This window comes from Coregonus lavaretus, assembly GCF_964263955.1.
Source record: "Coregonus lavaretus genome assembly, chromosome: 13".
Classification (NCBI taxonomy): domain Eukaryota; kingdom Metazoa; phylum Chordata; class Actinopteri; order Salmoniformes; family Salmonidae; genus Coregonus; species Coregonus lavaretus.
Window position 1 is genome coordinate 33,485,253 of NC_140000.1, and position 22,003 is coordinate 33,507,255.

Consider the following 22,003-nt stretch of genomic DNA (forward strand, 5'->3'; position numbering starts at 1 on the left):
ATATGTCGGCCCTATCAGAAATTACCTTTACATTTCAATCACGCTATAGCACAGAACTTCTGCGATACAGATTGAATAGAGCCCCAAGAGAATCTATCACTTTTTTAATGTACATCTGCAATTCATGTACTGTTTAGTATGAATAGATCAAAACCTTTTGTGGCTTCTTTTGTTTCAAAGTTTATTTGATGGTTTAAGCACCAGTTGGACCTACTTATGATCATGGTTCCATTTGGGGCATTGCGGGAAAAATGTCAACTTCCTGCAACTGTATTGCACTTTGTACTGCACTTTGTATTGCATCAGTGCTTAATGTAATGTAATTTCTGAATCTTTCTGAATGTAGGCCTACATACAGTGAGGGAAAAAAGTATTTGATCCCCTGCTGATTTTGTGCGTTTGCCCACTGACAAAGAAATGATCAGTCTATAATTTTAATGGTAGGTTTTAATGAGGGAAATAAGTAAATTGACCCCTCTGCAAAACATGACTTAGTACTTGATGGCAAAACCCTTTTTGGCAATCACAGAGGTCAGACGTTTCTTGTAGTTGGCCACCAGGTTTGCACACATCTCAGGAGGGATTTTGTCCCACTCCTCTTTGCAGTTCTTCTCCAAGTCATTAAGGTTTCGAGCCTGACGTTTGGCAACTCGAACCTTCAGCTCCCTCCACAGATTTTCTATGGGATTAAGGTCTGGAGACTGGCTAGGCCACTCCAGGACCTTAATGTGCTTCTTCTTGAGCCACTCCTTTGTTGCCTTGGCCGTGTGTTTTGGGTCATTGTCATGCTGGAATACCCATCCACGACCCATTTTCAATGCCCTGGCTGAGGGAAGGAGGTTCTCACCCAAGATTTGACGGTACATGGCCCCGTCCATCGTCCCTTTGATGCGGTGAAGTTGTCCTGTCCCCTTAGCAGAAAAACACCCCCAAAGCATAATGTTTCCACCTCCATGTTTGACGGTGGGGATGGTGTTCTTGGGGTCATAGGCAGCATTCCTCCTCCTCCAAACACGGCGAGTTGAGTTGATGCCAAAGAGCTCCATTTTGGTCTCATCTGACCACAACACTTTCACCCAGTTCTCCTCTGAATCATTCAGATGTTCATTGGCAAACTTCAGATGGCCCTGTATATGTGCTTTCTTGAGCAGGGGGACCTTCCGGGAGCTGCAGGATTTCAGTCCTTTACGGCGTAGTGTGTTACCAATTGTTTTCTTGGTGACTATGGTCCCAGCTGCCTAGAGATCATTGACAAGATCCTACCGTGTAGTTCTGGGCTGATTCCTCACCGTTCTCATGATCATTGCAACTCCACGAGGTGAGATCTTGCATTGAGCCCCAGGCCGAGGGAGATTGACAGTTCTTTTGTGTTTCTTCCATTTGCGAATAATCGTAAATCCCATTCCAGCCTTGTGTAGGTCTACAATCTTGTCCCTGACATCCTTGGAGAGCTCCTTGGTCTTGGCCATGGTGGAGAGTTTGGAATCTGATTGATTGATTGCTTCTGTGGACAGGTGTCTTTTATACAGGTAACAAGCTGAGATTAGGAGCACTCCCTTTAAGAGTGTGCTCCTAATCTCAGCTCGTTACCTGTATAAAAGACACCTGGGAGCCAGAAATCTTTCTGATTGAGAGGGGGTCAAATACTTATTTCCCTCATTAAAATGCAAATCAATTTATAACATTTTTGACATGCGTTTTTCTGGATTTTTTTGTTGTTATTCTGTCTCTCACTGTTCAAATAAACCTACCATTAAAGTTATAGACTGATCATTTCTTTGTCAGTGGGCAAACGTACAAAATCAGCAGGGGATCAAATACTTTTTTCCCTCTCTGTACAGGTAACTGCCAAAATAATGGAAACACTTGAGTACAGTTAATGAGGGATACAAAGTTTATTGAAAGCAGGTGCTTTCACACAGGTGTGGTTCCTGAGTTAATTAAGCAATTAACATCCCATCATGCTGGGAAGGCCATTATTTTGGCCAGTATTTGGGATACCATGGCTATGCCCCCATAGGATGACAATGCCCCCATCCACAGGGCACGAGTGGTCACTGAATAGTTTGATGAGCATGAAAATGATGTAAACCATATGCCATGGTCGTCTCAGTCACCAGGTCCCAACCCAATTGAACACTTATGGGAGATTCTGGAGCGGCGCCTGAGACAGTGTTTTCCACCACCATCAACCAAACACCAAATGATGGAATTTCTCGTGGAAGAATGGTGTTGCATCCCTCCAATAGAGTTCCAGACAATTGTAGCAATAAAGCCAAGGTGCATTGAAGCTGTTCTGGCTTGTGGTGGCCCAACGCCCTATTACGACACTTTATGTTGGTGTTTCCTTTATTTTGGCAGATTGTATGTTGCATTGCATGTATTTTATTGTAGTTTTGTACTCTTATGATGCCTTATCAATTGGCTTAGGAAGGGTTAGTAAAGTAGGATTGTGTTGTATTGTTACCTGATCTAATTAGTTTAGATTGATCAACATGTCAGAATTAATTTCAAAACAGTTGAAAAGATAGGCTTCCAAAGACAACTGCATTTTTTATTCAATAAAAAAACAATATATTTTCAAAATAAATATAGTTAATAGTTACACTAAAAACAAAAACATATGTTACTATTGTAAAACCAATAAATATATTAATGTGAAAATATACTAAAAATGTGTCTGTACATGATACAACAAACAAAAATGTATTTCTGACACTTAAATACAAATAGAATGTTTCTTTTCATCAAGGGCAGAAAGCATCGTCTCCTAATGCTCCTGGTTCCCCACTAGGCCAAGTCCTGTTAGGGTAAACCCAATGCAAGCCGACCCAGGCCGAGCTAAAGTGGGCTGGCCAGAGTCTCAGTCTCTGTGTGGAGTTGGCCCAAGCTGACCAAGGTCAGTGAGATGCCCTCAGTCCTCCTCATGACGTGTCTTCGGGCACTCAAGTGCAAAAACACGTCCCGACTCGAGTCTAAAACTGCAACGCTGGCTGTGCATCTTTTCACAAACATGTTTGTGTCAGGGTTGGTTTGTAACAAAGTCAAGACACATGCTACCAGCCCCTCTAACCCCAAAAAAACATACAGTATCTCATTTTCAGGAATGTTGAAGTTTTACCTTATTTTCTTACTAAAATAAATACGCCTACAGTTTTCCATGTTTTCTGTGGCCAAACAGATTGGTGATAACATTGCCAGGTGAAGAAGTAAAATCAATTTCAACCATAACACTGCATATAAATATATCAATTAAATACACAGAATATTGAAAATATTCTAGCATTATAAATTAGATGTAGTGTACTAGACAAAGGGATATTAGATAAGTATATACAGATCGTAATTTTTTTCCATAATGGACTATGTTTTAATGTGTGTGCAATTATCTCTTTGGAAAACAAATGAAGACGATAAACAAAGCAAATAGAGATTATTGATTTTGACAGTGGTGAGTTGGTCCTTGGCGGAAGATGGAATCACTCTTGTCTCCATATATACCTATGTTTAATATCCCTTTCGAAGTATTCTCACACCGAGTCCTATCTGGTGTTAGTCGATACAGTGGTGACAAAAACTTCACCCCATAGAGGAAGTAGTTCTGCTTTCTGACAGTTCTCTAGAGCTTCAGAGGTCTGAGAAACATGTTCCCATTGCACCTCTCAGTGAAGTTATGGTCACAATTTTGCGTAATTTTTATATAGATACAGTGCCTTCGGAAAGTATTCAGACCCCTTAACTTTTTCCACATTTTGTTACGTTACAGCCTTATTCTAAAATGGATTAAATAAATGAAAAATCCTCAGCAATCTGCACACAATACCCCATAATGACAAAGTGAAAACAGGTTTTTAGAAATGTTTGCAAATGTATAAAATATTTAAAACATAAATACCTTATTTACATAAGTATTCAGACCCTTTGCTATGAGACTCGAAATTGAGTTAAATCTGTTTCCATTTATCATCCTTGCGATGTTTCTACAACTTGATTGGAGTCAAGGCACAGATCTGGGGAAGGGTACCAAAACATTTCTGCAGCATTGAAGGTCGCCAAGAACACAGTGGCCTTCATCATTCTTAAATGAAGAAGTTTGGAACCACCAAGACTCTTCCTAGAGCTGGCCGCCTGGCCAAACAGAGCAATCGGGGGAGAAGGGCCTTGGTCAGGGAGGTGACCAAGAACCCGATGGTCACACTGACAGATCTCTAGAGTTCCTCTGTGGAGATGGGAGAACCTTCCAGGAGGACAACCATCTATGCAGCACTCCACCAATCAGGCCTTTATGGTAGAGTGGCCAGACGGAAGTCACTCCTCAGTAAAATACACATGACAGCTCGCTTGCAGTTTTCCAAAAGGCACTTAAAGACTTTCAGACCATGAGAAACAAGAATCTCTGGTCTGATGAAACCAAGATTGAACTCTTTGGCCTGAATGCCAAGCGTCACGTCTAGAGGAAACCTGGCACCATCCCTACGGTGAAGCACTCGGGAGGCGCAGCAGTCTAAGGCACTGCATCTCAGTGCTTGAGGCGTCACTACAGACCCCCTGGTTCAATTCAAGGCTGTATCACAACCGGCCGTGATTGGGAGTCCTATAGGGCAGCGCACAATTGGCCCAGCGTTGGCCGGGTTTGGCCGGTGTAGGCCGTCATTGTAAATAAGAATTTGTTCTTAACTGACTTGCCTAGTTAAATAAAGGTTAAATAAAAATAAAATAAATTAAATGGTGGTGGCAGAATCATGCTGTGGGGATGATTTTCAGCGGCAGGGACTAGGAGACTAGTCAGGATCGAGGCAAAGATGAACAGAGCAAAGTACAGAGAGATCCTTGGCGAAGGTTCACCTTCCAACAGGACAACGACCCTAAGCACACAGCCAAGACGACGCAGGAGTGGCTTCGGGACAAGTCTCTGAATGTCCTTGAGTGGCCCAGCCAGAGCCTGGACTTAAACCTGATCGAACATCGCTGGAGAGACCTGAAAATAGCTGTGCAGCAACGCTCCCCATCCAACCTGACAGAGCTTGAGAGGATCTGCAGAGAAGAACGGGAGAAACTCCCCAAATACAGGTGTGTCAAGCTTGTAGCGTCATACCCAAGAAGACTCAAGGCTGTAATCGCTGCCAAAGGTGCTTCAACAAAGTACTGAGTAAAGGGTCTGAATACTTATGTAAATGTATAATTTCAGTTTTTTAGCACAAATTTCTACAAACCTGTTTTTTGCTTTGTCATTATGGGTTATTGTGTGTAGATTGATGAGGGAAAAAAACGAATTAATCAATTTTAGAATAAGGCTGTAACCTAACAAAATGTGGAACAAGTCAAGGGGTCTGAATACTTTCCGAAGGCACTGTATATTTAAGATACTCATATCCACAGCAGACCAACATCCAGTGATGTGTTACATAAAATAAATGGATTCTGACAAAAACTTTCAGTCCTATCCACGTGCAGGCCCAAACACCCTGGCACTTAAACATTTGTCCCATTCACACACCAGACAGTGGCGCATTCGTTCACTTTATAATATAATAATAATATAATGTCTCCTTTTTTATAGCAGCAATAAACATTGTCCTTTTAGAATATGTATGTATATATATATTAATATCTTAGAAATATACAACAGCATGATATCTCAGTCTCTCTCTAGAGTTCTCTCTTGCTCGTTCTTTTTTGCTTTGCAATTTTCAGTCCATCCAGGGAATGCGTCCTCAGGTTTCAAAGTGCTGTGCCAAGAAAATATTCCTTCATTTCAGTGTCCCCCTCTCCCTGTCCTCGTCTCATCTCCTTGGTTTGTCACATCTGTGGATGACAAGACATGACAGACAGTAGGTTAGAAGATGGGCAACAAATCATTCTCCCAGCAGGGGTGTAGCCTGGAGCCAATCACATCACCCCAAATGTGAAAAACTCCTGCAGTCCCTCCCTCTTCCTCCCCTGACCCATGACCAATTGGAATCATGTCGCTGGTCACCCCACTCATCTGTGGCTCTCTAAATCCAGCACACCGTGTGGGGGGCCTCTAAGGTTCAATGGTCAGGAATGTATATGGTAGGGTCAAGGGAAGTCACCAACACAGGGCCTTGTGGGAGTTTCACCAGAAGCAGTCAGCTCTCCATTGGGCCACTGACTGAATACAGCCGTTATTTGCAACCAATGGAGATGGAGTTTTAATCCCCGATTAGTAATTGAGTTTAGGGCTACGCCTCATAGGAGTTATGAGTAGGATCATTAGAAACAAGTAGCATGGACACCAGTTATACATTCACTCAATTAAGAGCCTGTTCGTTCACAATTACGAACCAAGGGAAACACTTCCCCTTTGAGTGTTAGTGTCGCGCATGAGTTAGTTCTGTCTTGAGTCCTGTACTGTGCTGACTTATAAACATGTCTGTCTATTTGTGTGATCAAGACTGGTAGAAGTTAAAAACAACAATGGACGCAAAAATTCCCCTCCATGCAGGTGGTTATATATATCCATGTAGCGATGGGAAAGAGATAAGGAGACTATGTTGGGAGATGATAAGTTGGATGATAAGTGTGGGTCAGAATAAATGGGCATTACTACAGACTGACCCAATATGGGGCGGACTGTCTCACACACATAAAACCCCACCCCCTAGATTCCCTTGCTTGGTGCTAGAATTTAGTGTATATAATATAGATACTGCTTTAATTTAAAGGGAATCTAAAGGGAGAAAGGGGCTGTTTTGTGTGTATTGTCTAGTTTAAGTGTCTACCATGCAAAGGGAATACACTATACTAGCTAGCTATAATATAATATACTACCTTTACAGCGATATACACGATAATAGAGTCACAGTTCTAACATCAAGAATGATGTTAAGAAGAGTATCAGAATATTACGCATGACAACAGACAATACAAACACACTTACAAGCAAACATAGTCCCACACGATTCCATATACAATCAAACAAAAACATATTCTATAAGCAAGTGAGAAGCATGCATTTCTCAGCAGGAGAAAAATATCTAACAAATGACAGAAGTGCAAAAAGGTGGATGGATGTAGATGTGGGTGAACGGAGTATAGATCAAGTCACGTTGTTTATCGCAATATTTCGTAAACAAACCTGCAAGTTCTTTCGTTTAACTCAAGTTGTCTGGACTTGCAGTCTAATTGTGTGAATTTGCAGGAACATTTACAGGTGAGAGGGTCCTGCATAAACAAGCGCTTTCTTCTCTCTGAGCAAGGCTCACAGTGGCTGCAAGGGAAGCAAAAAGGGAGAGAGAGAGAGAGGTCTAAGCTATAGAGCGTATCCAGCAGAAAAAGGGTGTAGACAGACACAGCCACTCATGCACCATCCCCCCCCCATCCCAACACACCAACATTGGATGAACATTTGAGCAACATCAGTTCAATACTTCTTCAGCCGCTGGGTGGTGTGAAGGTTGTTTGAGGTTATGGAGCATTATGATCGGGTTAGAAAGAGAGCACATGTAAAGACTTTTCTACACACATGGGCCTGATCATGCTTGCATACACTCACACACTCTTTCTTTCACCCACTCTTTCACGCTCTCTTTCATTCATCCTCTCTAATGGCATGACAAGCACATGTGTGATTGGGTCTATGAGAATTAACATTGAATGAGAACATTTGCACTTATACACACATGATCCTGTATACACACGCACATACACACTAACAGCCACACACACAGACACACAAAACAGGTGCATTTGATTAGGTAAAGTCCACAGCAGAAACACAGAACACATAGCATTTGCTTCCCGATCCATCCAATGACATGCTCACAAGGGAGCAGCCATCTTTAAAAACCCATCCCTCCCAAAACCTGCCTATATTTCCCACTACAATTACCCTACAGACATGCTCACATGAGCGCCACAAATGAATGGGATGTTAGGATGACATTAGGATGATGGTTTGGCTGAGTAAGCGCAGGCTCAGGCACAACGTAAGGATTATAAAATACAGATCAAAGACCATCTAATCATATTAATGACACTATAGTGGTAGCAACTTAAGACAACAGTGTTGGTCCATCCATCTATCGTGGCGGCAGGTAGCTTAGTGGTTAAGCGCGTTGTGCCAGTAACCGAAAGGTCGCTGGTTCTAATCCCCGAGCCGACTAGGTGAAAAATCTGTCCATGTGCCCTTGAGCAAGGCACTTAACCCTAGTTGCTCTGGATAAGAGCGTCTGCTAAATGATGTAAAACAAAAGGCAACAGAGAACAAACTCTAGCAGCATGTAGACTCAACATGGCATCGACCCTGCTGCCATGGATTAGTGAGGGGGCGGTAGACAGCCATGCTTCATACAGACATCAACATTACCTGACAGTTCTCACTCACGTCAACTTTAGTGGTGCGTACGCCAAAAAAAAGAAGGTTTATTTTAAAAAATAAAGCCTTCTCATGCCAAACCAAAAGAGGTATGCATTTTACAAGATACAAACAAGTTCCTCCAAAATCAAGCAAACCATCAAGAGAGACACAGTGCCCATGTGCAGACACGCCGCAGAAGAGGCCCTGGCATAGGCCTCAGCCCTCATCGTGCCAGTGTCTCTCTCTTTCTTTCTCTTTCTCTTTATGGTCATTGCCCATGGAAAATAGAGAACAGGGCAAAAGAGAAAAGACACCTAAGTGGAGGCAGGGACACTCATACAGAGGTCAATCAATAGAGGTTAGGCCAAAGAGGAGACAATCAATCAAGTCTGGCATCTCCCTTCTAATCTAGTCTCCTCATTAGCAGTGGGATCGATCCCTGTTTGAATGTGTGTGTGTGTGTCTGTGTCAATGCAAATGCATGTGTAAATGTAAATGCATCCACTGTTGCCTGTGTAAATCAGTCTATGCATATCAAGGGTTCTATTTTCGGCTGGCGTTAAGGCGGCACTACTGTCAAATGCTCGTTAGTTTGCAATTTCGTCATGTAAAAACTAGCGCACTGGCATTTTCTGGCCCTAACGCCAGGTTCGGTAATTGACCTGTCTTATATCAGCACGCTTGCGCTCAGATGGGAGGGGTGCTAATTTCAGGCAGCACTGGTAGGGATATTTAAGACCAACCAAAAGCTGGTTTTAGTGGTAACGCAGTTGGTTATGGCATGAATTTTGACAGCGGAAATGCAGCCTATCCAGCCGTGACGCACACTGCCCATATGCGCATGGAACAAGAGTCGCCTAATGTGCTTTTGGTGCCTGTATATTTCGTATATAGAAACATAAAAAACTCATGTTTTTTCCCATTTTGTTTTATTTGGTTAAAAACCAAGCATAGCCTCCCCTCCTCTCAATTAAGGCTTTTCTTTGTCCTGCCCAGTGCAATCACAAAGTAGTCAAGACTGTCGATAAAGTGTTTGGCTCCTGAGACTGCTTGAGAGGAGTAAAACAGTGAGCTGACATTCCCTTTTTATCTATGCATTGTAGGTAGGCCCACATTATTTTAGCCATGCAGGTCCCATTTTGGATGTGCGTAAAACCCCCTCCATGATGTACTGTCATGCCCATCATGAAATGAGAGATGAGAACCTTGTTGAACACCGGTGAATCTCATATTTAGAAGTTATCTGTAACCTGTAACTATTGCCTGTGTTTCCGTTTCATATGTTCAAAACCCAAGCCCTCCCTTAGTCCTACTATAATGAAGGCTGGTTCAACAGCAATGCGTTTATTTTTATCCTGCCGATTTTATGATATCATTACATTTTACAATTATTTATTGTTGTTGTTTAAAAAAAACAGATGGGTTATAATAAAATTAAAAGAAAAACAAGCAATCTTATTAGAATGATTCACCTTCCTGGTTTTATGGTTACAACGTTCATGGCGCACATACAATGCAACTTCTGGAGATGTTTTTTTACACGTTTAGCAGATGCTCTTATCCAGAGCGACTTACAGTTAGTGAGTGCATACATTATTATTATTTTTTCCATACTGGCCCCCCGTGGGAATCGAACCCACAACCTTGGCGTTGCAAGCGCCATGCTCTACCAACTGAGCTACACGGGACTACATGAGATGTGTGAATGCAATGTGATCTGTAAGATGGTTCCAATTATGTTAATAAAACATAGGCCTACTTGGAAGCAGTATAACGGTGAGTGGACATTATCCCTTTCTCTTTATCTTTGTCCAGCTACTGTGAAAAGGTTTGATGTGCGTAAAACCCTCCATAGTCTGCGTTGTTTTAATATTATATGCCCATGCGGAGAAATGATGGTGCCTGTAAGTGTGACATAGCCTATTTAAAACAAGTTGTTGTTTCGTTTAGAATTTTATTAGAACTATTTGTTCTCTTTGTAGGCCTTATCAATCATGAATTTAATATTGCTTATTGACAATGTTTGGCATGTCCATGCTCAGCCATAATGAAATTTACAGTAGGCCTAGCCCCTATATCAGGGTGAATGCTATTGAAGCCATGCAATTACGTAGAACAATGTGGACTGCAAATGGGTTAAAGTTAACGTATTTAGCAAAGATAGGTCTTCATTTTGTTATTTAGTTTCTGTAAGCCATTTAACAAACTACATTGGAATTGGAGTTGTCAATACATAAAAGACAGTAAATACACAACTTGAAGCAACCACATATTTCACATGGAGCATGTTCTGATTGGCCAGTGAGGGGCCAAGCCTCGACACACACACAACTTGTGTATTTATCAAAACCCAGCACTTTCGCGCCAACACCAGCAAGTGTGCCGATATTTGTAATAGTGAAAACAGCAAACATATTTCTGACACACCGCTGACCCTATAGCGCTACCGCCTGCGCTTAGATTTAACATTGCGTTAGGTTTGTTAAAATAGAGCTCCAAGTGTGTGTCTAGAGTATTATGTACAGTATGCATGTGAGTTAATGAGTGAGGGTGTGTCTGAGCTCATGAATGGGCAGTCTTTTCCCAGCACCCCACCCTGGCCTGGGGTGAGCTGTCTGCCTACGTGCTGGGTGACAGGCAGAGGTGTGTGTGGCACAGCACGGGGACAAGGCTCAGCTCAGCCCCATGACAAACGGATTTGATTTAGCCCTCTCAGCTAGCTAACATGATCCCATCTCTCCTCCACTGATCCGTGGGGCTTTAACCCTGCATGGTTCTTATCCAATTAAAACAAGGGACGTCCTCTGACGTGCCAGCTGCAGCTGAGGTGGCTAAAGACATGTACACACACACGTCTCACACAGTTACACACACATCCCTGCATCAACACTGACAGTCGGTCTGTTTCCCTCCCTCCACACTGCCTGTAACTAACCATGTCCACAGCGTCTCTGTCTCATCCACTATTTACAATGGTCAAAATAAAATAACTGAATGACACCTGTTGCTATGATTACACTGTGGAAGTAGCCACGAGGGCCGAGGGTAAGGCTTGAGCAACTGGAGCTTAGAAGAAGGCTGCTGGACAGCCCGGCCAGTCACAGGTGGTCTGGCGCTAGCTAACTACCTCAACTGTTACAGCCGCACAGTAAAGCACTAAACCAACCGCCATAAAACCAACAGATCCTGGCAGGAAGACAAACCAAGTAAAAAAAAATAATTCCATTCTCTTATCAGCACCAGTAAAGATAGAGGAGAGAGGCTGTTTTTTCCACAAGGTGTGCTGCTAGTCCTCTAACGCCATGAGGCGTGAAGGGAACATGGAGAACTAGGCCTCTACCTCCCCTCCCTTCCTCGCTATGTTAAATAGAGAGAGACAGGGCTATGTGGTGCGGTGTAGGAGCCTATGAGGTGCTGATAATCCCTATCACTAGTAGAAGGCACCCTAACACTTCCTCTCACCACCCTTTAAAATGATCGACTCAATCCTATCAGCAGGAGCAGGGCAGCTGCCGACTTCTCAGTACGGCAGGGGTAAAAGATACTGCAGCTTCTCCGTTACTATTAGCATTAGCATTAGCATTAGCATTAGCGCTACCCCACATGGTCGCTGGTACCAAAGTGTCCAGCTGGCTGCTTCTCATCTGCATGTACAGTGGCCAATCAACACGAGGAATATTGAATACATTAATACTGATTGGTTCGGGAGGATTAGGCCCCAGCCCTCTATGTTGAATTAAAGTATCTGTGGGAACGGGATGATGATTGGTTGGGAAATTGGTCAATCAAAATATTCAGATGTTTTGGGGCTGGCAGATAGAGCTGAATATCAGAGTGGGAGCTAAACTAAACTCAGACATCTCCCTCCCCTCATCCCACAAATACCTCAACAATAACAACACAAAAAGTGTACTTACTTTTCTTTCTTTGCTTTAACTTCTGGCTTTGGTCTGAAATTAGGAGGAAAATAGAGAACAAAACCTTTAGCTATATATTTTGCTTTTTATTAAAGGCCCAGTGCAGTCAAAAACATGATTTTCCTATGTTTTATATATATTTCCACACTATGAGGTTGGAATAATACTGTGAAATTGTGAAAATTATGATAATGTCCTTTTAGTGTAAGAGCTGTTTGAAAAGACCGCCTGAAATGTCAGCCTGTTTTGGTGGGATGGAGTTTTGGCCTAAATAATTAGTTAATAGACCAATAAGAAAGAGACAGTAATAGCAGTAATAGCAAAATAAGAAGCTATTTTTGTTTCTTTTTGAACATTTAAATTGAAAACAATCACAGTAAGGTACTTAATTGTTACCCAGAAATTATTTGATATTGAGATAAAAACAGCTGCATTGGACCTTTAACCAGTAAGCAAAAACATTGTGAAGCCTGAAATCATTATAGGCCTGAGAAAAGATTCTTACCTGCATTCACACTTTCGATGTTCTGTGAAACTTAACTGAAAATTATGTTGCGATACTCTCTGTTTCACTCGTATTACCTGTAGAGAAAAATAAAATATGAAACATTAAAATTCACATTGAAAAGGGGTTTGTAGTCTCTTACTTGGGTCACTCCCCCCCGCCCAAACCAAATTCCTCTGCTGCAACATTACTACCTCAGAGATTCTTAGTGAGTGATTGCTCTGACCATTGACAAAGTGGTCACAGTCTGACCACTGTGACCACTAGCTAACCGGTCGGTGAAGACAGACCGACACCACAGCCAGGCATGCGCTGTATCACATTACTTTAGCTTATTCCTTTCCACCCAAGGCCCATGCCAACAGTAAGACCTGACTCCTGACCGTGGCCAAGAGAGACGTCAACCACATAAACAGGGGCGTAAACAGGGTGTGCAAGGGTAAACAAAATAGCTGACATGCCAGGCCCCTGCTGCTTCACTTTTTCCATGGGACAGAGAGAGAAGCAAAGCAAAGCGAGAGAGAGAGAGAGAGAGAGAGAGAGAGAGAGAGAGAGAGAGAGAGAGAGAGAGAGAGAGAGAGAGAGAGAGAGAGAGAGAGAGAGAGAGAGAGAGAGAGAGAGAGAGAGAGAGAGAGAGAGAGAGAGAGAGAGAGAACCAGAAAACTAGAAAACTAGAAAACCAGTGAGAAGAGGAATGGAAGAAAGAAAGGACACCGAGAGATATGGAAGAGAGAGGGTGTTGTAAGTGATATGAGAGAGATGGAATGAGAGTGAGAGGGGAGAGCGAGAGTTGAACAAATCCCCTGTTTACCGGTCCCGGCGAGAGTTGGAGTTGGAGCTTACCTCCATGGTAACGTTTTTTGTTTCCGTGGGGACACACTCCAGCGCCTCGTCGTTGCAGCATCCGGCGCAGCGCATGAGCACCACACACGAGGGGATGTAGGTGTGCTCGATCTCATCTGGATATTCCTGGAAGATGTCCACCAGCATCTCCCGTGTCCGACACATGCTCTTGTTATACACGTCCATGAACGGGACCACTGCAGGAGGAAGAGCAGAGGGAGAACGTCAGTACTGCTTCCTTCTCATCCTCACTCTGACATAGATAACTGTCAGTAACAGTAAGATTCCTTGAGGAGAAGACAGTAACATCAGTGGCAACCCTACCACAAAACTGCTATACTGTAGAGTACAGCACATCCATCCTCTCCACTTAGTAAAACTCTCCAATGCATTCTCGCATTCTCTTTCATCCTCCTTTCCTCCCTCATTCCCCAGTTGTGCCCCTTTTTTCTCCTTTATCCTAACTCTCCATGCCTCCTCTACTTCCTAGAACCCCCCTGTCATCCACCCATCTGCTCTGGTTCCGCTCGGCAGTGGAAGAGAGTACTTGTGTGCCTTTGTGGTCGTCAAAAGGTACAGGCATTCGTTTCCTGAGTGGTGCCCATTACTAAAGCCAGCTTAGCAGATAAACAAAGCCACATATATATGGCTTCAGATGCAACAACGCAGACTATTGTGCTGACAAGGATCTTAATGTCCCTCCAGCAAAACAAAACAAAATTATGTCAAACCTGCTCGTGCTCACAGCTGTCTAAAGCCCACCACACACATTCAAACCCACACACAGGGACAATTACATCACATCCACACGTTTAAGCTACATGCCATATACATACAACCCACAATTCATCAGATGCTGACTAACCCTACCCATCTCCATCCCAGAATAATCCCCCATCCACCATCCTATAGACTGGCTTCCCAGCGACCCCGTCCCCCTCCTGACCCCCAGGTCGTCCGAGCAGCCCATGACCTCAGACTGTGCTGTGCCAGGGTTCACCTCTGACATGTGACCCCCGGAAGCCCTCCCCTTAACCAGTCGGCCTGGTCAGTTCCGGCCTAATGCTACAACAACATCCTGACACACCACTGCCTGCCTGCCGTAGCTGGCTCTGTTACTCCTTCTCAAACCATGCACTGCTGCTGCTAGCCCCTGGATGACCTGCCTGGCCAGCAGATGCAGTGTCCACTACCTCCCTTTCTACCTCCCAGCACCTGCTCTCAGAGGAGACGGTCAGGCCAGCCTGCAGGCCTGTGGGGGGAGAAAGGCTGTCTGTCTCGCTGCCAGGGACAGGAGTGTCTCCGTCTGCAGCCCCAAGGTCACCAGCCCAGCACGTCTCCCTGTGCTGTTCTGGCTCAGCGGAGCCCCACAGTCTCTCTCTGCACAGCTGCTGCTTCACACTCTGTCTAGCAGAGTTCTAGTACTCAAACAACATTTGTTTTAATGAGATTGTGTGTGTGTGATTGTGTGATTGTGTGTGTGTGTGTGTGTGTGTGTGTGTGTGTGTGTGTGTGTGTGTGTGTGTGTGTGTGTGTGTGTGTGTGTGTGTGTGTGTGTGTGTGTGTGTGTGTGTGTGTGTGTGTGTGTGTGTGTGTGTGTGTGTGTGTGTGTGTGTGTGTGTGTGTGTGTGTGTGTGTGTGTGTGTGTGTGTGTGTGTGTGTGTGTGTGTGTGTGTGTGTGTGTGTGTGTGTGTGGTCCTCTGTAGCTCAGCTGGTAGAGCACGGCGCTTGTAACGCCAAGGTAGTGGGTTCGATCCCCGGGACCACCCATACACAAAAATGTATGCACGCATGACTGTAAGTCGCTTTGGATAAAAGCGTCTGCTAAATGGCATATTATTATTATTATTATTATTATTATTATTATTATTATATTATATTATTGTGTGTGAGAGAGAAATTAAGGTCAGAAGCCGCCCACAGGTGTCAAAGAAGAGGAAGGGAGTCGCTGCCCTTGTGCTGACAATAACAAACAACCACAATTCAATTCCTGTGTTTTCTCTGTTGAGGACCAGTCCCTAATGCATCACAGTGAGTAACCTGCCTGTGTCCACTATTGACTAACATGGCTAACCTTGAACACAGCTAACAAGTGAAACATACTCTGTCACTGTCAATAAACAAACATAACCATGCACATAGCCTTGGACTGAGGCTGACATGCTTTGTCCAATATAAATGATACAATCTGACCATGTGTTTGCCACATGAATTTAGCAGTGGCCTTGAATTCATGCAGTAACCTTGTCTGTTAACATATACCAGACTATTTGGATCAGACACGCTTTTATGGTAATTCCAAAGTCCCAAGTAAAGCCTTTCACCCAGGGACTCACCACTAAGACTTCAATATAGCACCATGGGGTCCTATATGATACCCATCTTCTCTCACTCACTGATAGAGAGGTAGCATTGCTACAATGTAAAGATTGTGTTATGACAAAAGCCACGTGCAATAGCCATGTGCAATAGCCAATGTGTCAAAAACTCATGTTCATTGAAGGCCTAAACTTGAAAAAGTCTGTTCTGGGAAAATTCAGATTCAGAATATTTCCACTAGGTGGCTATACACCCACCAAATCCAAAAATAAAGGGAAACACTGAGAAGAAACTTCTACAATATGCACTTGTAATACTTTTGTACATTCAGCACTTACCATCATTTTTACTCTTCTCCCCTTCCTTGGGTATGTGGGCTGTCTGTAAAAAACAACAACATGTTGTTAGAGAAAGCTTGATGTCTTAGCCTATGTCATGCTAATTTGTTCTATGGTAGGCTCTGCATCACGTTTTAAAAAGGCAATGCAGTTTTGCCTCCCTGAATTATGTAAATATAATTTCCATAATGTAATTGCATGCACATTCATTTTTGGTATGTAATTAAGCCATGCTTCAATGTATGGCATTAGCTTATTATACAGCAAGACTGCAATACATTCCCTCTTTATTATGACAGCTAGCCTACTTCATTGAATATTTTCCCGCCTATGGGCAAGTGCAGAGGGAAAATGGCATTACAGCAGCGCTTTAGTCACGTTATCACCGGACGTTGACTGTTGCAATAGCTCTTCAATATTGCGTGAGAAAGAAGCCGATTTAATCTTATAGATGAAAGACAGTGAGGTGGGTTGCCCATTGTTAGCCTTTACACGTTGTACAGATTATCATAAACATTTGAGAGAATATATTTATGACATTTTTTGGATTAGGCTAGTGAAATGACGCAACTAATTTCACTTTTATGTCACTCAAAATTCAGATTTAGCCTAGCCTACTATTTTGTTGACATTAATGCTGGGTGCATTGTGCATTTGCAAAAGTTATAATAATAATAATAATAATAATAATAATAATAATAGCCTAATAATAATATAAAATACAGGGTTAATTGGATAGGCCTATGACACTTTTTCCAAAAGGACCAAAATGAATGTCAAACGTCAGGATTAACAATTCAACAGTGACATAAAATATTTCATTAGGCCTATCATTTACAGAAAGTGAATACATTATAAGTGGCCTACCTGACCTATCAGCAAGTGACGAGTTTGAGCGACAAGGGCGATCACCTCATTAATGAAACATGCACACAGCACTCTATTCCTAATTCATCGAACGCATCTGATCCCCCTCCGATTTAAATAGAATGCTCACCTTTACTGCATACAAATGAAGCTGAAGCAGCGCTGCAAATAATAATTGTACAAAACTGCCAATGTTCATGATTGTAATTCCGGAGGTGAGTAGTACGGTTGTACTAAAATTTCAGCTGTCGTTTGGATCAGACACAATAATAGAGAAAAACCACAAAAAATACAACAATTTCTTGATAATCTTGGTTATAGTAAAATCAAATCCATCCAAACATGGCAGATGTGCCACCTGAGAGGAATCCTTTTATTATTATTATTGCAACCGCCTCTAAGGAATCTCAGAGAATAGCCCCAAAGAAAATTAACATCCAAAATGTGTCGGTCATCCGGAGACTCTTCCAAGATTTATATTCTACATCCACATTAGAAACCCCATAATGGACTGAACATCTCTGTTCTATTATCTGCTCACCAGGATGAAAACTTTCAATTCCTTCTGAATGCAACTTTACGCATTGCCTTCGCGGTGTGAAAGCGGCGCATGAGTTATAACAACATTGATCACAGTAGTGAGTGATCGTTTGCGGGTGCAAAGTGATCCGTTAGCAATCCTCCTTGAAACGCACTGAACTGGTCTCCCTTTCCTTGTCTTGATTTTTTAAATTTATTTTACTATGACTTTGTTTCGCTTCAAAGTTTGGAAGTCCTGGCGCAGAATAGAGAGATCTTGTCATACACCTCCGTTGCTCGCTCGTGTAGCGCGTTTACTGTTCTATGATCATGAGCTATTGAGTTTAGCAATCGGACGGGTCTACAGTAGGATGACGCTTGCGCTCATTGGCTAGATCACCAATGTGGGCGGTACTGGTTAGCTGGCGAGGGGTGGTGGGCGCTGTGCCATAAAATATTTAACAGTGACGTTCACATCGTGCGATTTGGTGAGTGCTTAAATCACAACTTTGATGCAAATGACACTTTTGAAATGGGAAGTATTAAATGTAAAATAATTAGTTGTGTTGTTGTTGCCTTTCATGGTCTCTTGTTGCCTTTCTGGCTACAATGAATCATTCAAAAGCTGCAAATAATAGCTTCGTGATAGCCTTTACCATTTTGTGGAAATATTAGAATTGACATACTTCTTATTTTGCAACCAAATGTATGTTATAAGTTTTGGCAAGTGAGACAGTTCCTATAAACAATGCGAAAATACCCAATTAGACTAGTGCAGGAATCGCTTTTGCACCTAAAGTTAACTTCAAGTGCTTGGAGGTGGTGGTGCATACATGTTTTTTAGTTGATCAGTTAAACAGAGATTGTAGCCTATATTGGACATTAGAGCCTCCTGGATCTCTAAAAGGATACAGAGTACAGTAGGTGAGAATGTTCAGGTATGAAAGAGTGGAGGGACTTGCAATGGCCTGGCCTGCATAATGTTTTGCTTTTGTTGTACGACACAGATGATGCCGAGTTCAGGAATCATAAAAGGCTCATTCCATAGCCTCATTATCATAGCACTTTCTAGGTACTGAAAGTTGCAAGAAAATGTCCTTATTAGAAAGTAAGTCAAACTTTAGAAAATGTCATTATATGTTCCCAAGTGAGAATGGCACTTGTGATCAGGTGAGCTTTAGGAAGCTATTAGCTAGGCATGACTGAGCCAACACAATCAACTGAAACATGTCAGATACTTGACTTGCATGGACATGTTGTTTGATATTAGAGGTTTTGTTTAAGCATTTAAGCATTCCAAAAGCACAATTGTTTTTGGTATTCGTCCTCTTTCAACTGTCATGTAAATCAAAAGAGAACAAGTCATACATATCCAATAATTGCTTTCAGATCTTTATGCGTAGGGCAGATCAATGCCTGCTGCATATTTGTTGCACAAGGAATTTAATTTAATAGGGGGACTGCATGAGTCTGTACGGATGTGATATCTCTCTCACTCACTCACTCACTCACTCACTCACTCACTCACTCACTCACTCACTCACACACACACACACACACACGGAGAGAGAGAGCGAGATACATAGAACCTCCACCCTCTCTCGCTTCAGTTCTCACACCCACAGTCCCTCATCTCACCAATACTGCCCCTCAAAACATACTCTCACTAAGACACACTCAATCTCAAAAGAGACAGAATATCCATATACTCTAATTCCCATCTCCCCTGCACCAACTCCATCCCTTGGTGCCCCAGTAGAAGCATGCATGTTCCCCATTAACTATAACATTGTCCCAGTATTCCGCCATAAAAACGATGGGTCACTGCTCTTTCTCTCTCTCTCAAACACTGCTTTAGTGGAGGTCCTCCACATAGTTTCCATGGTTTCTGGCCTCTCCAACTTCCCTCATCTCCTTCGTTGTTGTATTTTCTCCTTTCTTTCTCACATGAGACGGGATCCATAGCGAGGACAGCCCCAGGGCTGAGGACCTTGTTGTGTTGATTAGCTTCCTGAGGCTTCTAAAGGAGTTTCAATATCGATTTAATGAGAGTATAGCAACTCTGTCCAGCCTAGCACTCCCCATCTACGATTCACATACCCATACACAATGCAAGGTGTTGATTAAAAAAACATGGTTTATTTCCCCTACATGGAAAAGTTTGTAGTGTTTTAAAAGTAACCTTTTAGAGAATAATCAAACACAGAATTTGAATTTGTAAATAAAAAAGAAATATTTAGATTTGTGGAGACAGAACAAATAGACTTAATAGTATATTTCCAACTATGGAAAAGTACAGTTATTCAAAGTATGACTGGCATTCAAATGACTATTGTAGAGTATAGAAAGGTTTTGTGACCAATGTTTAATGAGCAAAGGGTGAGGTGAATGGAAATACTCCACATGCATACCATTTACAAACACTCACACACAGATTTACCCATGAAGCATGGGTCTAGATATACAGTGAGGGAAAAAAAGTATTTGATCCCCTGCTGATTTTGCACGTTTGCCCACTGACAAATAAATGATCAGTCTATCATTTTAATGGTAGGTTTATTTGAACAGTGAGAGACAGAATAACAACAACAAAATCCAGAAAAACGCATGTCAAAAATGTTATGAATTGATTTGCATTTTAATGAGGGAAATAAGTATTTGACCCCTCTGCAAAACATGACTTAGTACTTGGTGGCAAAACCCTTGTTGGCAATCATAGAGGTCAGGTGTTTCTTGTAGTTGGCCACCAGGTTTGTACACATCTCAGGAGGGATTTTGTTCCACTCCTCTTTGCAGATCTTCTCCAAGTCATTAAGGTTTCGAGGCTGACGTTTGGCAACTTGAACCTTCAGCTCCCTCCACAGATTTTCTATGGGATTAAGGTCTGGAGACTGGCTAGGCCACTCCAGGACCTTAATGTGCCTCTTCTTGAGCCACTCCTGTGTTGCCTTGGCCGTGTGTTTTTGGTCATTGTCATGCTGGAATACCCATCCACGACCAATTTTCAATGCTCTGGCTGAGGGAAGGAGGTTCTCACCCAAGATTTGACGGTACATGGCCCCAACCATCGTCCCTTTGATGCGGTGAAGTTGTCCTGTCCCCTTAGCAGAAAAACACCCCCAAAGCATAATGTTTCCACCTCCATGTTTGACGGTGGGGATGGTGTTCTTGGGGACATAGGCAGCATTCCTCGTCCTCCAAACATGGCGAGTTGAGTTGATGCCAAAGAGCTCGATTTTGGTCTCATCTGACCACAACACTTTCACCCAGTTCTCCTCTGAATCATTTAGATGTTCATTGGCAAACTTCAGATGGGCCTGTATATGTGCTTTCTTGAGCAGGGGGACCTTGCGGGCGCTGCAGGATTTCAGTCCTTCACGGCGTAGTGTGTTACCAATTGTTTTCTTCGTGACTATGGTCCCATCTGCCTTGATATCATTGACAAGATCCTCCCGTGTAGTTCTGGGCTAATTCCTCACCGTTCTCATGATCATTGCAACTCCACGAAGTGAGATCTTGCATGGAGCCCCAGGCCGAGGGAGATTGACAGTTCTTTTGTGTTTCTTCCATTTGCGAATAATCGCACCAACTGTTGTCACCTTCTCACCAAGCTGCTTGGCGATGGTCTTGTAGCCCATTCCAGCCTTGTGTAGGTCTACAATTTGTCCCTGACATCCTTGGAGAGCTCTTTGGTCTTGGCCATGGTGGAGAGTTTGGAATCTGATTGATTGATTGCTTCTGTGGACAGGTGTCATTTATACAGGTAACACGCTGAGATTAGGAGCACTCCCTTTAAGAGTGTGCTCCTAATCTCAGCTCGTTACCTGTATAAAAGACATCTGGGAGCCAGAAATCTTTCTGATTGAGAGGGGGTCAAATACTTATTTCCCTCATTAAAATGCAAATCAATTTATAACATTTTTGACATGCGTTTTTCTGGATTTTTTTTTGTTATTCTGTCTCTCACTGTTCAAATAAACCTACCATTAAAATTATAGACTGATCATTTCGTTGTCAGTGGGCAAACGTACAAAATCAGCAGGGGATCAAATACTTTTTTCCCTCACTGTACATATTCTTGACATGTCTGCTTTCCCTCAGATTTTCCTCTATATTTCCTGTGAAGGGGAGTTGTCATTATATGTGCTTGTGTCTGTGGTGGTTACATGTGAATTTGTTCAGAAGAGGCTATATTACTTTCATCTAAATAGAATCCCAATAAAAGTGAAGTGTTATTTATTCTTCTATAGGATGATTATGGTTTGACCGGCAGGTCACAGGTGCTAATGTATTTCATCCTCTGTCCATTGCACTGATACTGTTAACCTATAGAGGACACTGTGGAGTCATTTGACTCATCATTTATCTGTGAAAT

At 42.6% G+C, this 22,003-nt stretch overlaps 1 protein-coding gene across 3 annotated transcripts; it reads right to left on the reverse strand.

Annotated features, from left to right (window-relative positions):
- Nucleotides 1–5,335: 5,335 nt before the first annotated feature.
- On the reverse strand, nucleotides 5,336–17,954 carry LOC311140869 (vascular endothelial growth factor A-A). Of its 3 annotated transcripts, XM_084176147.1 has the most exons (7): nucleotides 17,240–17,954; nucleotides 16,243–16,285; nucleotides 13,586–13,782; nucleotides 12,743–12,819; nucleotides 12,238–12,270; nucleotides 7,100–7,231; nucleotides 5,336–5,805 (listed from the first exon to the last, which is right to left on the reverse strand). In XM_084176147.1, the coding sequence occupies exons 1-7, from the start codon at nucleotides 17,306–17,308 to the stop codon at nucleotides 5,784–5,786; spliced, it is 573 nt and encodes a 190-aa protein (XP_084032273.1). In that variant the 5' UTR covers nucleotides 17,309–17,954; the 3' UTR covers nucleotides 5,336–5,783. The 3 variants fall into 3 exon arrangements, with proteins under 3 accessions (XP_084032273.1, XP_084032274.1, XP_084032272.1); XM_084176148.1 differs by lacking the exon at nucleotides 7,100–7,231; XM_084176146.1 differs by lacking the exon at nucleotides 5,336–5,805 and having other exon boundaries at nucleotides 5,812–7,231.
- Between the last annotated feature and the right edge of the window lie 4,049 nt (nucleotides 17,955–22,003).

What these genes read in the sequence shown, in the direction of transcription:
- LOC311140869 (XM_084176146.1), bottom strand. Translation starts at nt 17,308, where the DNA reads ATGAACATTGGCAGTTTTGTACAATTATTATTTGCAGCGCTGCTTCAG. An exon ending in GGAGAAGAGTAAAAATGATG is followed by an intron (nt 13,783 to 16,242) that starts GTAAGTGCTGAA and finishes TTCCTCCTGCAG; the next exon opens with TGGTCCCGTTCATGGACGTG. An exon ending in CATCGAAAGTGTGAATGCAG is followed by an intron (nt 12,271 to 12,742) that starts GTAAGAATCTTT and finishes TCCTAATTTCAG; the next exon opens with ACCAAAGCCAGAAGTTAAAG.